Raw genomic sequence first — 21,701 nt, 5'->3', positions numbered from 1 at the left:
TGCAGTTCTGGTGTCCTCAACATAAAAAGGACATGGAACTGTTGGAACAAGTCCAGAGGAGGCCACGAGGATGATCAGGGGACTGGAGCACCTCTCGTATGAAGACAGGCTGAGAAAGTTGGGGCTGCTCAGCCTGGAGAAGAGAAGGCTGCATGGAGACCTCATAGCAGCCTTCCAGTATCTGAAGGGGCGCTGTAGGGGTGCTGGGGAGGGACTCTTCATTAGGGACTGTAGTGATAGGACAAGGGGTAATGGGTTAAACTTAAACAGGGGAAGTTTAGATTGGATATAAGGAAGAAATTCTTTACTGAGAGGGTGATGAGGCACTGGAATGGGTTGCCCAAGGAAGCTGTGAATGCTCCATCCCTGGCAGTGTTCAAGGCTGGGTTGGGCAAAGCCTTGGGCTTACATGGTTTAGTGTGGGGTGTCCCTGCCTGTGGCAGGGGGGTTGTAACTAGATGATCTTGAGGTCCTTTCCAACCCTAACTGTTCTATGATTCTATGAATCAGGTGTCAGTACTGTTGAATGCGTGGTGTGTTGTAGAAGCTGAGATGTCTGAGCTCGGGTTGTACAAGCCTGTTGCAGATTCATGTGTAAGCTTGCAGTTCCACAACTGGATCCTGTTGTTTATACTGCGGCAGCATAAAGTATTTTCAGTAATCTTCATTGGTGATTTAATTCCCATCAGCCTAAAATACATATAACTGTTGATGAATGAGCAGGGAAAAAAAAAAATCTTTGCTCTAGTCTTGCCTCCTAAACAAGGACTTTTCAGATTTGATCAAGTTTCCAACAAAAGTACTCACTTTTAAGTTACAGCCAAAATACTTGTTTATATGGTGGAGGATGTTGGATTCGGATTTCCAGAACATATTCCATCTGTTTGTACATGTAAGAAATTATCTGAAGATACAAAAGGGAGAATTTAGCAATATTTAGTTTTGGAGTCAGCCAGATGAGCTTTGTATCTGCATTTTGGAAGTCTGCAAAGTCTGGTAATCCTGAGAAGAACCATGGAAATGGTTTTGCTGCATTTTCAGGTGAGGTTAGGCTAGTGAAGTCAATCTAAAATAATCTTTACACTGAACAAAATACCCTGTCCCTCGTTCTCACTCCCAGATGATAAATGTATTTGTCTACATGAGCTGTGCTGTGAATGCTTGAAGAAACTCCTGAGTCTGTAAGATGCAAATCACTGACTGCAGAGAAATGAGACTTGCCAAAGGCTTTGGCAGCTGTAGTTATATTCTGCTCTGCTTGGTTAAGTGAAACCAGGAGTTACAGGAGGTTCTTTTCAGGATAGATGATGTTAAAAGGGCTGGTTTGTCAAAAGTTGTCACAGGTACGTCCTTCCATCTGGTTGTTACAAAACAAGAGAGTGAGCTGTGTGGTTTGACCCTTGTGTGTCACCAAAAGATGCAGTCAGCACACTCGGGATGGGAAGAGGGTAATCCTCAGAAGAAAGCTGCACTAAAGTTTGCAAAGATTAGCTACAGGTAACGTTGCTTTTATTTCTTTGACCTATAAGTTAGGAAGAGTAGTTAGGCTGGAACAGGAGATACCTTGAATGGATCCATCTCTTAGTCTCCAAAAATGTGGTCCCAAAATTAGTTTGTATTCCTCTTATCCAACTGCTTGTTATGACCAATAGTCTTCGCAAATGAAACATAATAGTAATTGGTCGATTTTTAAAAGGCTCTTGAGACCACTTGCCTTTTTCGAGAGGTTCATTGGGTCAGGCTAGTACTAATAGGGTTCTGTGAAATCCCACAGTCAGCAAACACTGCTCGAGGTCAAAATTGTCTTATCAATTTTGTTGTACACTAATTGCTCATACTCAATATAGAGATCAAACACCCAAACACTTGCATGTGCCAGATGATGGGTTGATGTGCAATTTTAGTTTTTATAGCTCTAGTTTGTACTGTTCAATATCTGCCTTTTCCCACCACTGCGATGCCAGGAAGTTGGTGCTCTTGTAGATGGCTGTGCTGGCAGGCTGTACTGCTGATAACCTGGTGGGAGAGGGAGGATGCAAATTACTTGGGAGTCTGCTTTTAAAAGCTGAAGTCAGTATCACCGGACACAGGAGGATGTCCCTGCTGGAAATGAGAGATGCCATCACTTTCTGAAAGCAGTAGAATACATATGAAGAGAGGGAGTAGCTTTATTCCATTTTTGTGTAACCTGTTGCAAGCTGACATTTGTAACTTGGTAAACCTGGATCTTTCCCAGTGGATAAAGAGGGCTGACAAGAAACTTGGAGAGGGGCTTTGGACAAGGGCCTGTAGGGACAGGACAAGGGGAATGGCTTGAACCTGCCAGAGGGGAGACTGAGATGAGCTCTTAGGCAGAAGCTCTTCCCTGTGAGGGTGCTGAGGCGCTGGCCCAGGGTGCCCAGAGAAGCTGTGGCTGCCCCATCCCTGGCAATGTTCAAGGCCAGATTGGACACAGGGGCTTGGAGCAACCTGCTCTAGTGGAAGGTGTCCCTGCCCATGGCAGGGGTTGGAACTGGATGAGCTTTAAGGTCCCTTCCAACACAAACCTGTCTGGGATATTCTGTGATTGCAACCCTGACTTCTGGTTAAAACTATCAGAACTCTCTTCCTGGAGTGTCGCTTTCAACCCACAGTTACTCTTAGCCATCTGGAATACTGGTAATTCAGACTTTGCAAGGCTCCTAAATCTCATTTATCAAAGCAATATCCAAGGTGGCAAAGAATAATAATTAATCAGAGAATTCCTAATTAGATGTTACATTTCAATTTGCAGACTGAAGTAGTCATTTTTTCTAAACACTGATGAAAGCCTGAGCAACTTATTTTCTATGGCAATAACCTTTACGTAGCTGAGGATTACAGGGGAAGTTATTAGAACTTTGTAAAACTGGTCTTGTACTAGCAACTTTAGAGATGGAAAATCATGCTTATCATGAAGTAATGGTGGAGAAGCTGTTAAAAGGTCACTTTGTTACTTGTAAGGGATATTTTTGAAACAGAGCTGTCTAGCAGGGGAAGCTGAAGCAGATGACATTAGGCACAGGCACAGATTCATAGAATCATAGAATAGTTAGGGTTGGAAAGGGCCTTAAGATCATCCGGTTCCAACCGCCCTGCCATGGGCAGGGACACCTCACACTAAATTCTAGATTCTTTAGATGGAAAAGCTGGTATTGCTGTCCTTCCAAGGAAAGAGTTAACCACCTCCCTGTTAAGAGGGAGAAAGTCCTGTGAGCGCAATGAGCTGCATGAATTGTCAGACTGGGAGGAGGAGCAGGGGGTGGACCTCTTAGTGATGAGGGTGCAAGAGGAGCAGCAGGGAGATCCTCTGTCCCAGAAGAAACTTCCAGCTTGGGCTCAGCAGCTTCTCTAGAGGAGCTGCATCTGCTGGAGAGCTGGCGACAGCAAAGGACCCCACTACGACCCATGTGAGCTGCAGCTTAGGGGTGAGGGAAGCTGTTGCTGCTGCTGTGAAGGGGCAGGGGTTCGGGGTGTGGGTCCTGAGCCATCACCAGACCATGAGGTCTGCTCTGTTAGTTGGGGTGGTGATGACTTACAGCTGAAAAGACTGAAATTGCTTTCCATGAAGGGCTAAGGGTTGGTCATGCAGCAGCTACTGCTAGTGTGCTGGGTTTTACCAAACTGAAATACAGGGTGGAAATGGAGCCTAGGCTAAAACCAAGAGGCTGAGTTAGACTGTTGTCTTCCAGTGTTAGACGAGGTTGGGGGCTCTCAGCAGAGCTGGAGGTGGCCCTGACCTTCTCTGATTGAGGGGATCAGTGATGTGGTGCCCCTGAAGGCTGTAACATATTTCAGCTTGTCAGTGAGAAAATTACTGGATTTTTGATGAAAGTGTGGGGTTATGCCCCAGAAATGGAAAAACTATTTTTAGTGTTTTAAAACTGAGGGCTAATGTAATGTAAAAATATGTTTGCTGATGCTTGTATTTGAAAAACTTAAAATAATTCACTTTTCCTGCCTTGGGCTCAGCCTTATGGTGGCAACCACGGGAGATGCCAATAGCATGTAAAGGATCAGAACTGCTTGCTAGTGTTTGCATCAAGCAAGCAATTGCTAGCTAGTGAAGGTACAATAACCACCTTAATCTTCAGACTGCCTCTAACCTCACTTTGGGTTACCCTGGGCTGCACGTTCCTGCTGCTGCCCAGTACAGCCAATGCATTAGTTTGATTTTGCCATTATAATGCCTTTTCCAATTGTTTTTATTCTGTTCTAACATTCTGTCAAACTCTTGCCTGCGAATAGGGCATAAGATACAATTAAAGTCATAGGTGTTGAGTCCCATGCATTGGTGGTCCTTACTGGTATGGAGAATAGAAACATCACCCTTCTGAAACACTACTGTGTTGCTTTAAGATACTACACCAAATGTGTGTCTGTAGTGTAAGATTATTACACTTCTTTTATTCTGCCTGGCCATATTCTCATGTCTTAATTGCTACCTCAGTTTTCTACACTTGTTTTTAGATCTGTGTATGTCCAGGATGAAGTGGCAGTCATTTTTAACTGTACAGAGGGGCTCATTTCTTTGCCAGATGAGACATGCTTGTAGGGCTTGTCACCTCTGTACCCTTTCAGCCTGAATTATGGAATGTAAACGTTAAAACATTCATATGCAATATAAATAGAAAATACATACTTTTCAAGCAGCAGGTCAAAGGCACGTTTTCTGCAGTTTACTTTGAAGTGATTTCCTGGTCATCATATTTGCAGTGACCTTCCTTCTGATGCCATAATCTCATTTTTCATGCCTAACTTGATGGTTTTTTCTTAGGGGGTTTTTTTTGTGTGTTAGTCATTCTCCCGAGTGATTTTGATGTAGACAATAGCAACGAAGCATCGGAGCCTGTAAGCTTCCCATGCAGCTCCAGCCCAATGTTTTCTTACTGATGTGCTGCAGAATGCACAGCAGGCTGGCTGTAGCTGCCAGGGTTTGTGGTGACCTGGCCGGGTTCAGCAGCACAAACTTGTGCTTTAAAACAACCCCCATGTTTGTATTGCTTTTGCATTTCAAGTTTCCATCTCGTTTCTGTTATATAAATGTACTGAATGTTTTCCCAGTATTTGCAGACTATATTCTATATTACTCACACAGAACAAATGCTATAGCTGTGGCACAGCAACAACAGACAAATAATGTTATAAATGTCATTGTGCAGACTTTCTGTCCATTTCATGTGCATTCTGAGATCTGCAAAGTAATCTTCTTTACCTTCACTTTATTAACTTCAGAGTGTATGTGGGAGGGTGGAATTGCAGTTGGAAACATGGTTTCGGCTTTTTTGGAAGAAAGATTTTTCATTTTCTAAGAACTACATGAGTTTAGAGACTACCTTCAGATAGAAGGTGATGGTTTAGTCCAAAGTCAACTGTATCTAGATAAGGAGGGCACCTTCTAGGTGAAAGGAAAACTTTTAGAAAAATCCCTAGCTGACATAGGTTAGACATGAAGTTGGCCTCCCTGGCGTATGCTGTGCATCTTATACAGCGTCTCTGCTGATGGAAAAATCATAAGAGATTAGTTTTAGACATCTGAAAAAGAAACTTCACAGAGTTGCTGCCAACATGAAGGTTCAAACTTTAATGTCCTATATGTGCCTGACTGTCAACTCAACTATCTTACACTGGAGTGCAATGTATTTTGAATATAATCGCTTCAGTCGGAATGTGAGGAGAGAAAGTGGTGGCGAGGGATTCAGAGTCAATCATCCTGGTAGAGACAGAGAAATTATCAAAAAGGAGATTGTTTGATCTTCTCTCATTTTGCTCTTGGATTACATAGCATTTACAGAATTTGCATGAAAATGGCTATATGCACCTTCTGTCAACTGGTTAGCTCTGCATTCCAGATGCAGTGGTGTTGAATTTACTGTTCTGTACAATACAGCTGTACAGTTTTCAAGTGTCATAGATAATTCCTTAGCTAATATACTTTGCATTTTGGTGCCATGTTTCCTTGGGAATGCTCAGGGAAGACAGATGGCTTTTGTATAAATGAATGCTTGCAAGTAGAAACCTGCTTTTCACATAAACCCACTCCACTGTCAGGAGGGCTGTAAGCATCAGGGCACAGCACGGTAGGAAGGGTTTGCAGCATGACAATGAGATGGCCTTGGAGGTTTTACTGAAGAGTAAGGAGCAAAAGCGTGCGACAGCATATCGGCATTGAAAGAACACACTTTGGCAAAGTACTTCTGTTCACTGTGCATATTTTGTCCTTGTTTGTTTTAGTCATGTATTCATAGCTTAGCTGTTCGCTAGATGAGTACAATAGATGTTCCGAGAGGAGTCAGTATTCCTTCCAAAGATGTTGGAAGTAAAATGGTGTTTGGAGAAGTTGCTTTTTTTTTTTTTTCTTTTTGTGGAAGCAATTTGTAAGATCAGAAATCAGGGTCAGTTCCCAGGTATCTCAAAAGGACCATTTCAAGGCAAACCTGATTTATCAGTGCTCAACATATCCGACCCAGTCATCAAGCTGAACCACGTAACTGAAGATTGTTCGTGAATTCTGGAAAAGAAAATTAAATTGAGATACTGTAACATGCCTTGTGCTATTTATATCTCATCTGTTCAGTGTGTATTAAGATACCCATGAAGCACTCTGCAATTATAAAAAGCAATTGGCAGGTTCCCTTGAGTGTGAAGATCCATGAGCAATCTGTTCCTCTGGGTAGCTGGAAGCTCTTCAGGTAGTGTGATGATAGTTGCCTCTACTGCTTTGTTTGGGGATTTTTTTTGGTGTTTGAGGTGTTGTGTTTCCCACCCCGCACCCTGTTAGACTCATACTCATGGATTATTTTTCAGTAAACAGTAAGATTTTAAGTAAGATGTCTTTATTACAAATTCTTCCTGCTAAGTATCACTGAGATGGAGATCAGTGGTTTCCTATAGCAAACTGCGGTGTTGGAAAATGTAGATATTTGTCCTATTGCTTTCCATTCTGAATTGCCAAAGAGTTCTTCAGACTCCTCCCCATCTTGAGAACACAGCAAGTTCTTGCAGCTTTAGGGTGTATTATGTATAGAGGACTCATTCTAAAAATGTCTTTTTTACTTTGTTTTCTTTTATTTCCAGTTCTGAGCTCTTGACACACTGGTGCTTTTGCTTGTTTTGAGCAAATTGAAGCCCAGACACTCCTACCACTTTGACACTTCTTTCTAATATACAAAATCTGAACCCTCATCTCATAAGTAACATTTAGGTTTGCTTAAAGCAAATAATTCTTTTTAGTGGGTTACAGCCAGGCAGCCACGGATACAGATTATTTTGGTTTGTTCCTACAAGACTGGTTTGTGTGGATCTCGGCAGCTCTCTGCTGAGGCAAAACTGGGAAGCTGAGTCTTTGTGTGATTCTTCTCTTTTTTCCCCCCCGAATTTACGAATTTCATATTTCATTCTCAGGTTTCAAAACAAAAAGGGACTGGTTGACATGACATAAATAAATTCAATTTTAAAATTGAATCTGAGGCTTGAGTAGCAGCAGAATATTAATGAGAAGATAAAAGTATCATCTGATGCTGGAATATTCAGAAAATCTCAGAGATGTGCCAGCCTTCATTGAAATTCACCCATAACATTTATTCAAGACTAAATTCAGTGAAGTGCTTGCAGATACCTTCTCAAATACATATTTTCTTTTTGTTATCCAAATGAGACGAAAGTCCACTCTTCGGGACTTCAAGCCTCTATATCTGCCACTACATGATCCGTCATTTACTTGTCTTTCAGAGTGAAACTTTAAAAGGATTTCATTGGAGTTAAGTATCCCAATCCCATTCAGTTATGTGCTTAATCAGATTCTGGGCTTTTTAGATAAAGGAAATCATGTTTCCTTTATCTTTCTTATTGATTATCCTTTATTATTCTTATTGACTTCATTGAAAATGCTTGGGTCCTTAAGTAATAGCACTGAACTACAGAATCTGTTTCCAAACTAATTTTCAACCATGCCCATCTTGTTTTGGTAGATAGGGACTTTTTGTGGGTTTAAAATTGATTTTTTTTGTTGTTGTTGTTGTTAATGTGATTTAAGCTGAATATCACACACAAAAAGTGTTACTTTTTGTGTTGCCACTTTTCTTATCTATGGCTGTGTATGTACATGAAAAGTATGCACAGGAAATCTGTTGAACTGCATGGAATGAATTGCCAGCATTACAGATGTTGGGGTACGTGTTAGTTGCTCCTATGTTATTTGGCAAGGAGAGCAGTAGGGTGGCCACACTGGAAATGACGGCTGTTCCTAATGGATCATCCCTTCCTCCCTGCCTGCAACCTGACTGTTGTGGTTTAAGCCCAGCCGGTAACTCAGAGCCGTGCAACTGCTTGCTCACTCCTTCTCTTTTTCCCCTCTGCTCCGGGATGGATGGGGAGGAGAATCTAAAGCATGTAAATCCCACAGATTGAGATAAGAGCAGCCCAGTTGTCTGTTGCAGCCGAACCCAGGACACTGGCATCAGCAGAAATGTATCAGCCTGGGATCTGAAAACGCACGTGTGTGTTGACTGCCCAGGTGTTCCCCCTAGCTTGTTGTTTAGTATATCTTGATTAAGAAAGATGACATAATACATAAACTATCATTTAGACTTGAGAACTTGCATGCTACCACTCCTACAGTCCCTCTTTATGTTGATACATGTTTTAATTGTAGCTATATACCCTGAGGGATATCGTGCTGAGTTAGGATCTTCATCTTGGCATATTAGGAAGTAGGGAGAGATGACCTGACTGCCCTAGAAGTGTGTGTGCACTTCTTTTAAAGTTTCCTCCTGCAAGGAACAGTTGGGTTTTCTCCTTGAAAGGCCATGCTTATAGGTTAGCTGTTCCAAATCTGGAACTGAACACTATTCCCAGCAAAAATGTTAACATTTGACAGAGACTGAACTTGATTTATAGGTTGATATATGTGTTACACCTGCTCTGCCACTCATTCCCCATGAGATTCTAACAATGTGCTGGCAAAATGAAGAAGCTACAAAGAGCTGTTGGGCATGTTCTCCTGCTCCCCTACTGCTTTTGGGGTTGGGTTTTTGATTTTTTTTTGTGGGGTGGAGGTGTTGAAGAGTGTTGGGGACATAGAAGAGCGAAATATTGACAGATTTGTGGGAAACAGGAGTTTGGAATATGCAGAGGTACTTTTGACTCATTCCTTAAACTGGCTGTTTGAAGAAAAACATGATTATTCATCTTTATTAATTTGATGTTTTGAGAGTTAAGGCAAAAAAAAAAAAGTACAATTTCAGAGAAGAGTTATTTTGAAAATTTAAAATTTGCTGTTTCTTGAATATTGACTTCAAGATATAAAGGTAAGGTTTGCAAAGGTTGGTAAAGAAAAAGGGAGGTTTGCCCTGCGTACGTTCACATACAAACTAATGTGCTTAGTTTTTGAGGTGCAGTGGTACTTAGAAATATGGTAATCCTATTTCTTCAATTCAATTTTGCATTAAGACTAAGAACTTTAAAGTATTAGTTTCTCCAAGAGTTGAATTGACTGTAAAATGTAGGGAAAATGTTCTTAATTAAGAGATATAATGCAATTCTTTTTCAAACTAAATTGGTTTTCTCTGTCCTTTTAGGGTATAAAGCCAGCAAGCTTTGAGAAAGTTACTGATCCTGAAATTAAGGAGATAATTGGGGAGTGCATTTGCAAAAATAAAGAAGAAAGGTTTGTTTCAAGTAATCAAGTTTTGAATTAAATAATGTGTATGCAGAGATTTCAGAGCTGCCTGTAGGTTTTATTCTGGTCTCTGAGTTTCCCTTGTGCAGGAGAAAATACAGAATGGAAATACAGCTATAAATGATTGTCTGCTTTCCTGCCAGGAATGTCAGGATAATTGAATAAATGCTGTTGGTATGTCTCTCAGCCTCTCAGCTTCAAAGAATAAGGTCAGAAGCACTATTGTGGACATATTAGCTAATGTATTCTAGCACATTCTGGCACAGCTGTCTGTAAAATCTCACTTAGGAGGTTCTGTGTGGAGCATCAAGCATGGTGGAGGTTGACCATGAGTGTGACATGGTAGATTCACCACAGACAGATTCCATTGGCTCATTAACCTCTGGATATGAAGACAAATTGTGCCTTGTTTCCAGCTTTGGTTTTAAAATCTAATCTTATCCTGGTTTCTCCTAGATATGTATATCTACTGTTCAGTATTTCATAACTTTCACTAATACAGTTTTTAGGGACCTCAACTGCCTGCCTAGAGGGAACCTCTCTTTTTTTTAGTACTCTTATGTGAGATACTCAGGAAAAACTGAGCAAAGCTATAATCTGCATTTCTGTACATGCTGATGGGGTATGAATATTGCTGAAGCTTTGTGAAATAGGAAATACCACTCAGCAGTCCTCAGTAACACTGGAAATACTGTGTCTTTTTGTTAAGAACACAAATTTGTTAGGGATGAACACCAAACATACAGCTAATATTTCCTACTTTTAACACCAGTTTCCTGTCACAAACTTCTCTGAAACTGCTTAAGACTTGCACTATTTGAATATTCTTTATATCCATTTCAGATATGAAATTAAAGATTTATTAAGCCATGCCTTTTTTGCTGAAGATACTGGGGTAAGAGTGGAACTTGCAGAAGAAGACCATGGTAGGAAATCCTCTATTGCCTTAAGACTCTGGGTAGAAGATCCTAAGAAACTGAAAGGAAAACCCAAAGATAATGGAGCCATTGAGTTTACTTTTGATCTGGAGAAGGAAACTCCTGATGATGTTGCACAAGAAATGGTAAAATAAACTTCTGACAAAAAATGTATATGTATTTAATTGTGCATGAATCATAAAAGACAGCAGGAACAAGTCTGGTAGAGTAACTTCCACTTAAACCATTCCAGGTGTCTTGTTTAAGCAGTTTGCATTGATTTTAGAATGAATACTGCAAGAAAGGAATACACAGGAAAGAACTAATAACTGCAAAATATCATTTACCAAGTATGAAAGCAGATGCATGAAAAGGCGTTTCAAATAGCTTAGGGACAATAAAGGTCTCTTCTACTTTTACATTTTGAAAACTCTTTTGCTGATTTGTGTTAGCTGTTGAATGTCTTAAAATTAGTTTGGGACCTGTTTAGTTTCAGACAGCAGCTTGAAATGAATTAGAAGAGTTCAAAAGTTCAATCACAAAATACTCCACACTGAATTCTTGAAAACACTTCTTTCCATCTTTTCTGTCAGCTTTCCTTAGGAGGAATGTAGGTGAAGAAACTCTATGGTCAGCCACTGTATCACCAAACATACATAGGAAACTAGAGTCAAGCCCTCAGCACAGAGTTAGGAATTAGCTTTGGATTTTTTAACAGATAAGTTGAACTTTGTGAGTTTCTGTATCTTCATAACTTGTAGGGTTTTGTTAGAAAACCTATTCTGTGTTCCAGTTTCACTGTACAGTCCTTGAACTCATATTTTAATGATGCCTTTACTGCAGTTGTCTGGGTTTTCCAACAGCATTGAAACATAATCAGTAAGCACTGAGTCAGGAGGCTGAATCTTCTTGTGCTTGCAGAAATGTTCCTATTACAATCTAAATCCCAAGGGGATCCCATGTTGTCATCATCACTCCTGCTCTGCTTAGGAGGCACTCATTTTGGTAGCGTTACCTTACAATGCTTGGATTCACCACTACGTACTCCAAATTTAGTGGGAGAAATTCGGGCTTGTCTGTCTTCTTGTTGTTAGTTTGCAGTGAGGCATAATTCTTTATCATTATTGATGGGGTTTCAGTAGTCAGGCGTTGCAGCCTGTCCAGACGATGTGGGCAAAAGGAACCTGAAGCCTTCTAGTGGGTTTGCATCCTGGCTAACTTTGACAACCAGAGGCTACTGTAAAATAGCATGTCTTTGTTAAACTTTAACCATTTTCTATGTAGATATGTAGGAATAAGAATTAGTTTTGTTGGGTTTTTTTTAAATACTAATATGACAGGTTTTCAGTCCCTCCCATTGAGCTTTGTCATGAAGAATCTACTGGCACATTAGTTAATACCATACAAGGTTCTCTGGTCCTGTGTGGTGGTTCTCTTGAGTAACTCTCTTCTGTCTTTAGCATTTGCTAGATCATCAGTTCAGGAATGTCAGTAAGGTCTGAGGGCACAGGCAGTGGAAAGTACCCATATCCATCTCAGGCTATATTTTAAACTGCTTTGCATATATTCATTTTAAGCAGAACAAAAAACTCTAAGCTGTAAAACTGTCTTAGGTTTGGGCAAGAGCAAAGAAAGGAAATCTCTAGATTTTCTCCATGTATATAAGTGCTTTCCAATCTGTAGAATGTGCATGTTAAGGATGTAGGGAGAGCAGACAAATATCTGGTAGGTTATTATTAAACTAAAACTCATACACTATACTGTGGGAAATTATGCAAACAAATAGCACAAAGATGAATTTCCTTTGTATGTGTTGAACAGTTGAATTCTGAGGTGGCCTTGTTCTCTTCTCAGTCAAGTGTGGATGGTTGCTTTTGACTCGGTCACAGGCTTTTTCTTTATAGAAGTCAATCAATACTGACTGGCTTTACCATTTAAGAGAAGTTGATTTGAGATTAAATTGTGCTGAGATTTTTTTTTTCATGACTTACTGTGCCATGAAGCACAGCAATGTGGGAAGCTGTGTGTGCTGGCAAGGTTAAGGCAGTAATTTAGGGGTAGGATGTTCACTCCAGTTGCATTGCTCAAAGAGCATTTTTCAAAAGTCATTTTTTCCTTTTTTGTCTATTCTGTTAATCTTCCCCCCAAAAAAAGAATAAAAGAAACCCCAATCCACAACCAAGAGGGAACCCATCTGCTGTCTTCTTCTCAGTGGTTGTCAACTGGTGAATAAATTTACCCAATTATATTCAGGTCTTAGAAATCACACATTGGTGTTTTAAAATGTGTTAGGAATAGAAATGTTGTTCAGAACACCCATCAAGCTGTTGATTTACTGTTGTTGTGAGGAGCAAATACGTAATTTCCATTCTTTCAAATGGATGTTTTCTCTGTTGGGAAGAGATTCAAGTAATATAGGTGTGTGTGCACACTCATCTTGATGTGTTTGTGCCTCTTCTTTAGATTGACTCTGGATTTTTTCATGAAAGTGATCTCAAGATAGTTGCAAAGTCCATACGTGACAGAGTAGCATTGATACTATGGAGAAGAGAGCGAATTTGGCCGAGGATGCAGTCAGAGGAACGTCGGGACTCTGAGTGTCTGGAGAAGCTGAAGACGCCACATGCACAGCAGGTCCAGGTCACTTACCTTTCTCACACTGGTCACCATGTCCTGTCAGAGCCTGAGGAGCCGGAGGCAGACCAGCATCCCTTTCAGCAGAACCTGCCCACCAGTGTCACCTCTGTTGCATGTAAGTCTTGTTTTGGCTTTGTGTGCGTATGGTGAGGAATGTCAGAGGGTGAAAATCAACGACAATCTGATCTCGGTAGTGAGATGAGCTGTTCTGGAAGCTTTCGCACAGTAGCTCGAAGAATACAAGCGTCTTGGGGAGATTTATGGCAATCTTGAAAGAAAGTTTCAAGAAAAAGTATATTATAGAGGGATAGCTCCTCCTTCAGTAGCAATATGCAGAAAACCTGATATGTCTGTAAATGGAAAATCAAGAATACGCAAAAATACCTGTTTTCTGTGTCAGGTGGTGGGAACAATGCTAAGTTTTTGTGAAACAGTTTCAGAGCCTGCAGAAATTGAATTGACATCAAACCAGATGGAGCGACTGGTGGCTTTTTCAAATAATATTGACAATGTGGAGAGGGTGATGGGCACAAGTTACTGCTGGGGAGATTCCAGCTGATGGACACAAGAGGAAAAATTTTCACAGTGAGAACAATCAGCCACTGTAATAATCTTCCCAGGGAAGTGGTGGATTCCCCAGTACTTGATACCTTTAAGATTTGGCTGAACAGGGTGCTGGGACATCCAGTCTAGGTCATGCTTTTCCTAGAGAGCTTGGACCAGATGATCCTTGAGGTCTCTTCCAACCTGGTATTCCCTGATTCTATGATGGTTATTGAGATGGTTATTCAAAAGCAGACCTAGCTGAAACTGAAGCTCAGCAGCTTCTTGTGTTTTGCGAGTTACTGTTAATGGCTTCTTTGAAGGTTTTTTGAGGCTGTGCAAAGATCTACAGCAGAAAAAAGAAATTCATCTCTGAATGTTACCTGATGCAATTCCAGATTTCCCTGTTTTGTGGGAAACATCAGCTGTGGTTTGGCCAGACATAGTGGGAGCACCAGACCTTGTGAGTTGACACTAATTACTGTTGAGGTCTTCATATCATAGAATCACAGAACCAAAGAATGGTTTGTGTTGGAAGGGACATTAAAGCTCATCCAGTTCCAACCCCTGCCACGGGCAGGGACACCTTCCACTAGAGCAGCTTGCTCCAAGCCCCTGTGTCCAACCTGGCCTTGAACACTGCCAGGGATGGGGCAGCCACAGCTTCTCTGGGCACCCTGTGCCAGCGCCTCAGCACCCTCACAGGGAAGAGCTTCTGCCTAAGAGCTCATCTCAGTCTCCCCTCTGTCAGGTTAAAGCCATTCCCCTTGTCCTGTCCCTACAGGCCCTTGTCCAAAGCCCCTCTCCAGGCTTTTTGTAGCCCCTTTAGGCACTGGAGCTGCTCTAAGGTCTCCCCTTCAGGAGCCTTCTCTTCTCCAGGCTGCCCCAGCCCAGCTCTCTCAGCCTGGCTCCAGAGCAGAGCTGCTCCAGCCCTTGTAGCATCTCCATGGCCTCCTCTGGCCTCGCTCCAACAGCTCCACATCCCTTTTGTGCTGGTGCCCCAGAGCTGGATGCAGGACTTTCTCTGTTCCCCCAGGCTATCTGTTTTGTCATGGCCCTGAAGCAAGGGCAGATCAGAGGATGTGGTTGTTCTTATTCATCCAGGCTCTGGTAGCTGCAAGCCAATGATGTGCCAGCTCTTCACATTCAGCTGGTGACTGATTCAAGAGTGATCACTGGGCTATTTCAGTCCTGTTTTAATTCCAAGCACTGATCTTGGTCTGTCTCTGAATAAGTAGCTACCTGGCTTTGCTTGCCCAGCTTGTTGTTTCTTCATTTTATTTCTGCGTGTCAGGCTTATCTCTAGCAAACTGCAGGGTATGAAGAAGCAGTGGTGTTATTTCCCTAAAGTAACTTGTCTCTGTCTCTGTCTTCTAAAATCAGCCTTTATTACTGAGTCAAGCGCTGGTATTGAAATCTTAATCTGTTCATGCTTTTTAATGTCTTGAAGGAAATGTGGTCAGATATTTTTAGCTTGGAAAATTTGAAATTTTATGCAAGTTCTTGGGTTTTTTTCTGGCCAGTTTTTCCGATAAAATCTGATGTATGTATTTTGCTGCTAAACTATTAATCATAATGTTTCTAGTTTACTTTTCTGTGGAAGTATATTTAAATTAAAGATGCATTATCTTTAGCAAAGAGACAACTGCTGCTTTAATTCAGGTATTGTACAAATTGCTATACAGAGGTCTGCTTTGAATACGGGAATGACCAAGCATGCCTGTACAAGAAACAAAACATTTACAAGATATAGAAATGGCCATGTTTGCATAACACTCAGAATATTGCTGTATTTACAAAGCTTCTGTTGTGAAGCAAAATTGAATTAATTTCAATTTTTTTTTTTTGATCATATACTTATTCCATGCTAACTAATTCCTTTGAGAAACACCCTAATTATGACTCTTTGTTTCCAGTGGTATTTGAGTCTATGTGTGCTTCCCATGGTTCTGTTGGACACGAGTTGACAGAATTCTGTACTAAATATAAGCCCCTCAGTTTATGTCCTACTCCTCCTCAACTTTTAACCAGGACTTAGTATTATTTGATAATTCACTATCAGGTATCTTTGAACAGTATCTAAGTGATGTTAGGCCAAAGACCTCTATAAATTACTGTTCTACCAATTTATATAAAAATCTGAGGTCAAATGTAGAATTGAAAATTAATAACTTAATGGGTGTAATGTGTGTTCTATAAATGTCTGAGACTGACTCACAGCTTTTACTTTAGCACTTGACTGTCATGCTCTGGGGTTTTTTGAGGTCTTAAATATTTTTTTGTAACAAAATGGAAGTGTGAGTGCTGCAGAAACCCCTGCCTTGGAGCAGGGCCATGCTGCCTTGCCTTAGAAATGAGCTGAATAAATCATAGAGGGTAGTTTAATTTTGCAAAAAGCCAGTTGGGAGAATAGTTTGTGAGCACTGAGGAGAAATGTCATCTCTGGTGCTATTAAAAAATAATTTGTTATTTAAAAGCTAAGTAAGTGAAACCTTATTTGGAATATGGAAAAAAGAGAAGATGGAAAGTGTTGGAAAAAGAAATAGCATTTAAATTTAGTGTAATTTAAGCCATTCTTTTGCACTTGTGTTACAGTTTCCTTTCAGTTCTGAATTTTAAATCTGTTACAAGCTATGTGGCTTCTGGATCCTTATAGTCTTGATTGTCTCATTTTATTTCTCAAATAAAGAAAACTGTAGCTTATGCTTGAAAAGAACTGGGCACCTACTTAACAGGCTTCCAAATGCATTTTAAAATCAGTAATGCTCACTGGTACAGTTTTATTTCCATTGAACAAAAGTACCTGTAGCTGTGCAATTCGGCAGGTTAGCTGGGCAGACACTGCAGGAGGAACTCCAGCTGAGTTCTGAATGGTGCTGCTAAATCGCTGCAAACATGCAAATTATTTTGTTCCCTGTTCTTCATCTTGAGGCATTGCTATATACTCAATTAGAGTTTGTTTTGCTGAACTCATAAGTCTTACAGTATAGAGAATTTCCTAATTTTCAGTGCTACTAATAAAAAAAAAAAAGGTGTTAAAGTGAGTACACTCCTGGGAGATCTAACCCTGAAAGACTCCATGATCTGCTAGGAACTCTACAATTGGGCTTTGCTTTCCTTTCCTCCTACAAAATGTAGGATAAAATGTAGTATAAATGTCTGCAATTCTTAATGTCAACCTTATGCCCTTTAAAGGGAATATCATGTGTCTAAAATATCATCGTGCACAGGAATCCATGGGCATGGGTCTTGGCTTAAAAGAAGCAGTATGTGCCTTTTGTAGAAAATTACATTTGTGTTGTATAATTAATTTACTTAATGGAAAGGGCTGGGGTAGTAAAAATGCTAATGACGTAAGCCAGTGTTGACCTTGCTCTAAAATCATTGCTTGAACGTTTGGAGTTGAGCTTTTAATGAAAGATATTGTTCTTGCAGCTGACAGCACATTCGACAGTGGCCAGGGGTCCACTGTTTACTCAGACTCCCAAAGCAGCCAGCAAAGTGTCATCTACTCGTCCCTGCCTGATCCGGTGCCTCCTGCTATCCAGCGGGTGTACAGCCCACCTCTGAGTGAGAGCCAGGCTGTGCCTCACGGCCTTCAGCAGCTGGGGCACTACCAGCAGCCCTCAGGAGTAAGTCTGAAGCTTTTACAAATCATTTTGTGTTTTAGATCAGACTCAGTTTCTCATTTATAACTCTTGATTTCAGTACATGTGGATTCCAGAGCTTGCTTTATGTATCCCTCACTGGCTCTATTAATGATGACTTGCTCAGTAATACATTTCTAGTTGGTCTGCAAGGTGCACTTAGTAGATGGTGTGTGGCTCTATTTGCCATTCTGAAGAAGTGCTTCACCAGCAGCTGTCCTAACTGGAGTAAAAAAGCTTCTTATCCCTCCTTTGTTGCTGAACTACATTAGTCACTTTACAGTGATTAGTTTTAAACTCGTGCATGTAGTTGAGAACTGTTTCGTGGGTGGTATTTTTTTTTTTGGTTCACTGTCAGTATAGCCACACATTACTGTTCCTTCATTTGCACAAGAGCCTCTTGGGTCTGATGTTTCTTCTTGATGACAAAGGTCACACATCCCGTCACTGCCTGGGCTCTGGGTTTGGATTTAATCTTGCACTGAGTCAATCATGTACGTCCATTACTGAGGCTCCAAAATTAGGCGCTGATTTTGTTGTAGTCAAGCATTCACACTTGCTCCTGGTTTTGTGCTGTTATGACCTTGACCAAAAGCAATTAATGGAACTACTGGTGCAAGAATAAACACATGTGAGTGAACATTAATCTTCAGGTGCTTCCAGTGAGAGGCACAACATGAGTGTTGTGCTTGACTTTGGAAGCTGGCGCACCACCATGTTCCAGTTCCAGCCTACACTCATCACACATGACAGGCAGCTGCATTTCACCACACAGCAGCCCCAGCATGGCTTTGACTCCAAGCACAACATTCCTTCCCAAGAACCAGCAGAGGAAAACACATATCTGCAGACCAGAGAAGAGGCAGCAGGCGTATTCCCTCTGGTGGCACTGGGGACCTCTGCAAACCTGGTGGAGCTAGTATTTCCTCAACAATCTCATCAGACATGCTCAGCCTGCTTATTGCAGTCTGGCCAAGATCAAAATGTGTCAGAAGCCTTGATGCCTCTTGAAAGCTCTCATTCCCCACGTAGCCAACTCCCACAAACTCAGTGTCTCAAGGGGGAAGTGGTTGAGACGCCATGTAGCAGAAGTTTAGACCTGTCTCTGTTCCGTGAGCCTTTACAATACATAATTAGCCAAAAGATCAGTTCTTCTCCCATGAGATCTACAAGAGTTGCAGAGAACATTCTGCCTTCAGCATGCTCCGATGGTGAAGAAGCCAATGTATCTGGACAGTCCCAGTCCTGTTGTAAAGTGTGTGCTGGCAAAGCACTGCTGGCAGAGAGTGACTTGGTGGCTGCATCTATGCTGAGCAGTGGGAGCAACCTGCATGGTAAAAGTGGCAGTGATAACATGGGAGGTTCATCTGTTTGTGTCTTTGTTTCATCCTTCTTGACTAAGGAGAAGAAAAAATAAAAGCCAAGGCCAACGGCTTTGTCTGGCTTGATCCAGCTTTACCCTCATACTTGGGAAGTGCCTGATTTCCCCTGGTATTACCTTCTACTTTCCAAAATGCCTGCAAGAAATTATAAAGTATATTTCATGAATGCATTGAAACATGACATGTTGACCTGAAGATAAAATTATCATCCTTGGAATCTGTAGCAGCTCCCTCCACTGTGGAAACCAAATACGTCTCCTGGGACACATCCTTCCTCAGTTCTTGTTCACCTGGAGGCCCAGCTTAACAACTCTAAATATAACACTCAAAAGGCCCATATTGAGCAGTATTTTATTAAATTGAGCTGTGCAGCACTCTTAGAGCAGACTCATTCTTTCCATTGCTAGGTTTCAGTCATTTTAACCTAAATGTGCATTACCTTCGTTGTGATTGAGGCTTTGGAAAGATAAAAAACCTTATTCATAAGCAGAATATCTCTCATAGCTTTTCATTTTCTGATGGTGTTTCCATGTTTTTTTTTATTCCTGTAGTAGCTTAGGTAAAAAGTTTCCAGGTTTGAAAATCTCAATAAGCAGAGGAAGCAAAAGCGTGACTCAAACCCTTCCATTTTCCAAGGGAGATTATTTACCAAGATTGCAGGCATATCACTGGAGCTGTAGTAGTGTTGTTTAGGCTTATGAGCCTCAATCTGACATACTGTTTATTTTTAATTCATCTACTTTGCTTGAGCCAGAGTTTGAGAGAGCTGCTGTTGTTACCAGCCTCATCTGAATTTTTGTTGTTTTATTTTCACTTCTTCGGTGGCTTTAATTTGTGTCTCATTTCTCTGTTCATTTTCTTGTCATCCTTTTTAAGTAAAGTGTCTGCTTTTGGGGAAGATAAAGATTCTTTATGAAATTATAAAAGTCTTGGTGAAGATTTTTGTTTCACACAGTTGATGGCTTGTTGTTGTTGTTGGTATGCCTTCAGTCACTGTGTATGTGCTTTGAGTGGTTTTACTGGTCCGCAGCCTTGCTTCTAGAAGAAATGCAATGCACTTGGTTGTCTTATTTGGAATTTGCTGCCTTTTTGACACCTTTTCTTAGATTAACTAACTTTTCTTGCAGATGAATTTTCATCATTTTTCTCACCTCTATTTTGGACGAAGTACCAAGTAGACAGGTTCTTTGTGATTATATTCTTGATACGTAGCCATAGAGGCTCATAACACACAGGTTGCTTCTCTCTAAAGCAGCGCTCTCTCTCCTACAGCCTGGCGTCCCCACAGTGCCAGCTGTGCCCGCCGTGGTGTCCCAGCGGCCACAGCCCTACCCGGAGCCGGCGATGCCGTTCCCTGTGGTCCAGCCCACCACTGTCGCCTCCCTGCCACTGGGGCAGCCGCAGCCGGTACTGGCCAGCCAGCAGGTGAGGGTTTGGCTGCTGCTGAAAAGCGTCTTCCCTGTCCCTTGCTTTACCCTACCCCTTGCCTTACCCTGCCTTGCTTTGGCTCATATCTGTAGCACGTTTGAGGTGTTAGAGACCATGAAACTGCCAGATGAGAGACTTAGGGATGGAGCAAAGGGCATTGGGTTTAAGGGATGGAAGAGTAACAAGCCTGAGAACAATTGTGTGATACCTTGGAATGTTTTGATGGAGTTTAAGACTTCTGTTCTATTGTGGCTTAACAGGCTTGAAGCCTGGCTTTTAACCTTTTATTAATTTTGCATTATTATTTGGCACCTCCTTTGTGAAAGGTTATAAAGAGACTCTGTTGCCTGGTGTTAACTGACTTTAAATCCTCAGCAATGCTGCTTTTGGAGTTGTGCAGAGGTGTAGCTCAGTATAGGCATCCAGCCAGTAGCTTTATCTTAGAATCACAGAATCCCAGACTGGTTTGGGTTGGAAGGGTCCTTAAAGCTCATCCAGTTCCAACCCCCTGCCACGGGCAGGGACACCTTCCACTAGAGCAGGTTGCTCCAAGCCCCTGTGTCCAACCTGGCCTTGAACACTGCCAGGGATGGGGCAGCCACAGCTTCTCTGGGCACCCTGTGCCAGCGCCTCAGCACCCTCACAGGGAAGAGCTTCTGCCTAAGAGCTCATCTCAGTCTGCCCTGCTAAAGTTTGAACCCACTCCCTCTTGTCATTATAGTCCCTGATGAAGAGTCCCTCTCAGGCAGCCTTGTATGCCCCCTTCAGGTATTGGAAGGCTGCAGAAGGGTCTGTCCCTCTCTGTATTGTCTCCAAATAATAATTCTTTGTGCAGCTTGAATTATCAAATTCTGGCCCAAACCTGTGTTCCTTAAAGGCATCTCCAAAACGTCTCTCTCCAGGCAGGTTGTGGTTGCCTCTTTTCACGGAGGTGGGCTCAGCCTGAGACACAGACCTGTATGACCCAGTAATTCGTGGCTCATTTTTTGTGATTCTACCAAAGCTTGGCTTCCTTCAGTAGAAACTGTTGACGAGGCTGGGGAGCTTCTGTATTCTTTGTGACCAGTCTGTGTCATATCTCTCCAAACCTTTTTAGTTAGCAACATTTATCTTACAGGTTGCCTTTTATACCTGTTCTTCTGTAGAAGACAACATAATTTGGTCTTGTAAAACATATGCTTATGTGAAATTTTATTACATGTCAGGGTTTTTGTCTAATGGGTAGGGGTATTCTCACGGTTCTCAGACAAAAATCTTACATTAGGCAAATGTAGGACCTCAGCAGTTGCACAGGTCTCTCTAGTGGCCTCTGGAGCTTTATGCTGACAGTTCAAATTCTGTTGTTTATTTTCCTCCATGAGTAGATGCTGGTTTGGAATAGGATATTTTCCCAACTTCCACAATTTCTTTCACATGCCCTCTCTTCACAGCACTGCTGTCTCTTGAAATA

General features: G+C 41.5%; 1 protein-coding gene across 1 annotated transcript in view; it reads left to right on the top strand.

Annotated features, from left to right (window-relative positions):
* Window positions 1-21,701, top strand: part of WNK2 (WNK lysine deficient protein kinase 2) — a gene marked incomplete at both ends in the record, with an annotated part of 111,493 nt that overhangs the window by 45,827 nt on the left and 43,965 nt on the right. The window contains 5 exons of the mRNA XM_080625531.1: window positions 9,597-9,685; window positions 10,541-10,760; window positions 13,078-13,366; window positions 17,230-17,426; window positions 20,096-20,248. Of these exons, the coding sequence (XP_080481657.1) occupies window positions 9,597-9,685; window positions 10,541-10,760; window positions 13,078-13,366; window positions 17,230-17,426; window positions 20,096-20,248 (948 nt within the window). The remainder of the gene's footprint in view (window positions 1-9,596; window positions 9,686-10,540; window positions 10,761-13,077; window positions 13,367-17,229; window positions 17,427-20,095; window positions 20,249-21,701) is intronic.

The sequence above is a fragment of the Psittacula echo genome, assembly GCF_963264785.1.
Source record: "Psittacula echo genome assembly, chromosome: 9".
NCBI classification, from domain to species: domain Eukaryota; kingdom Metazoa; phylum Chordata; class Aves; order Psittaciformes; family Psittacidae; genus Psittacula; species Psittacula echo.
This window is presented reverse-complemented; position numbering and strand designations above follow the sequence as displayed.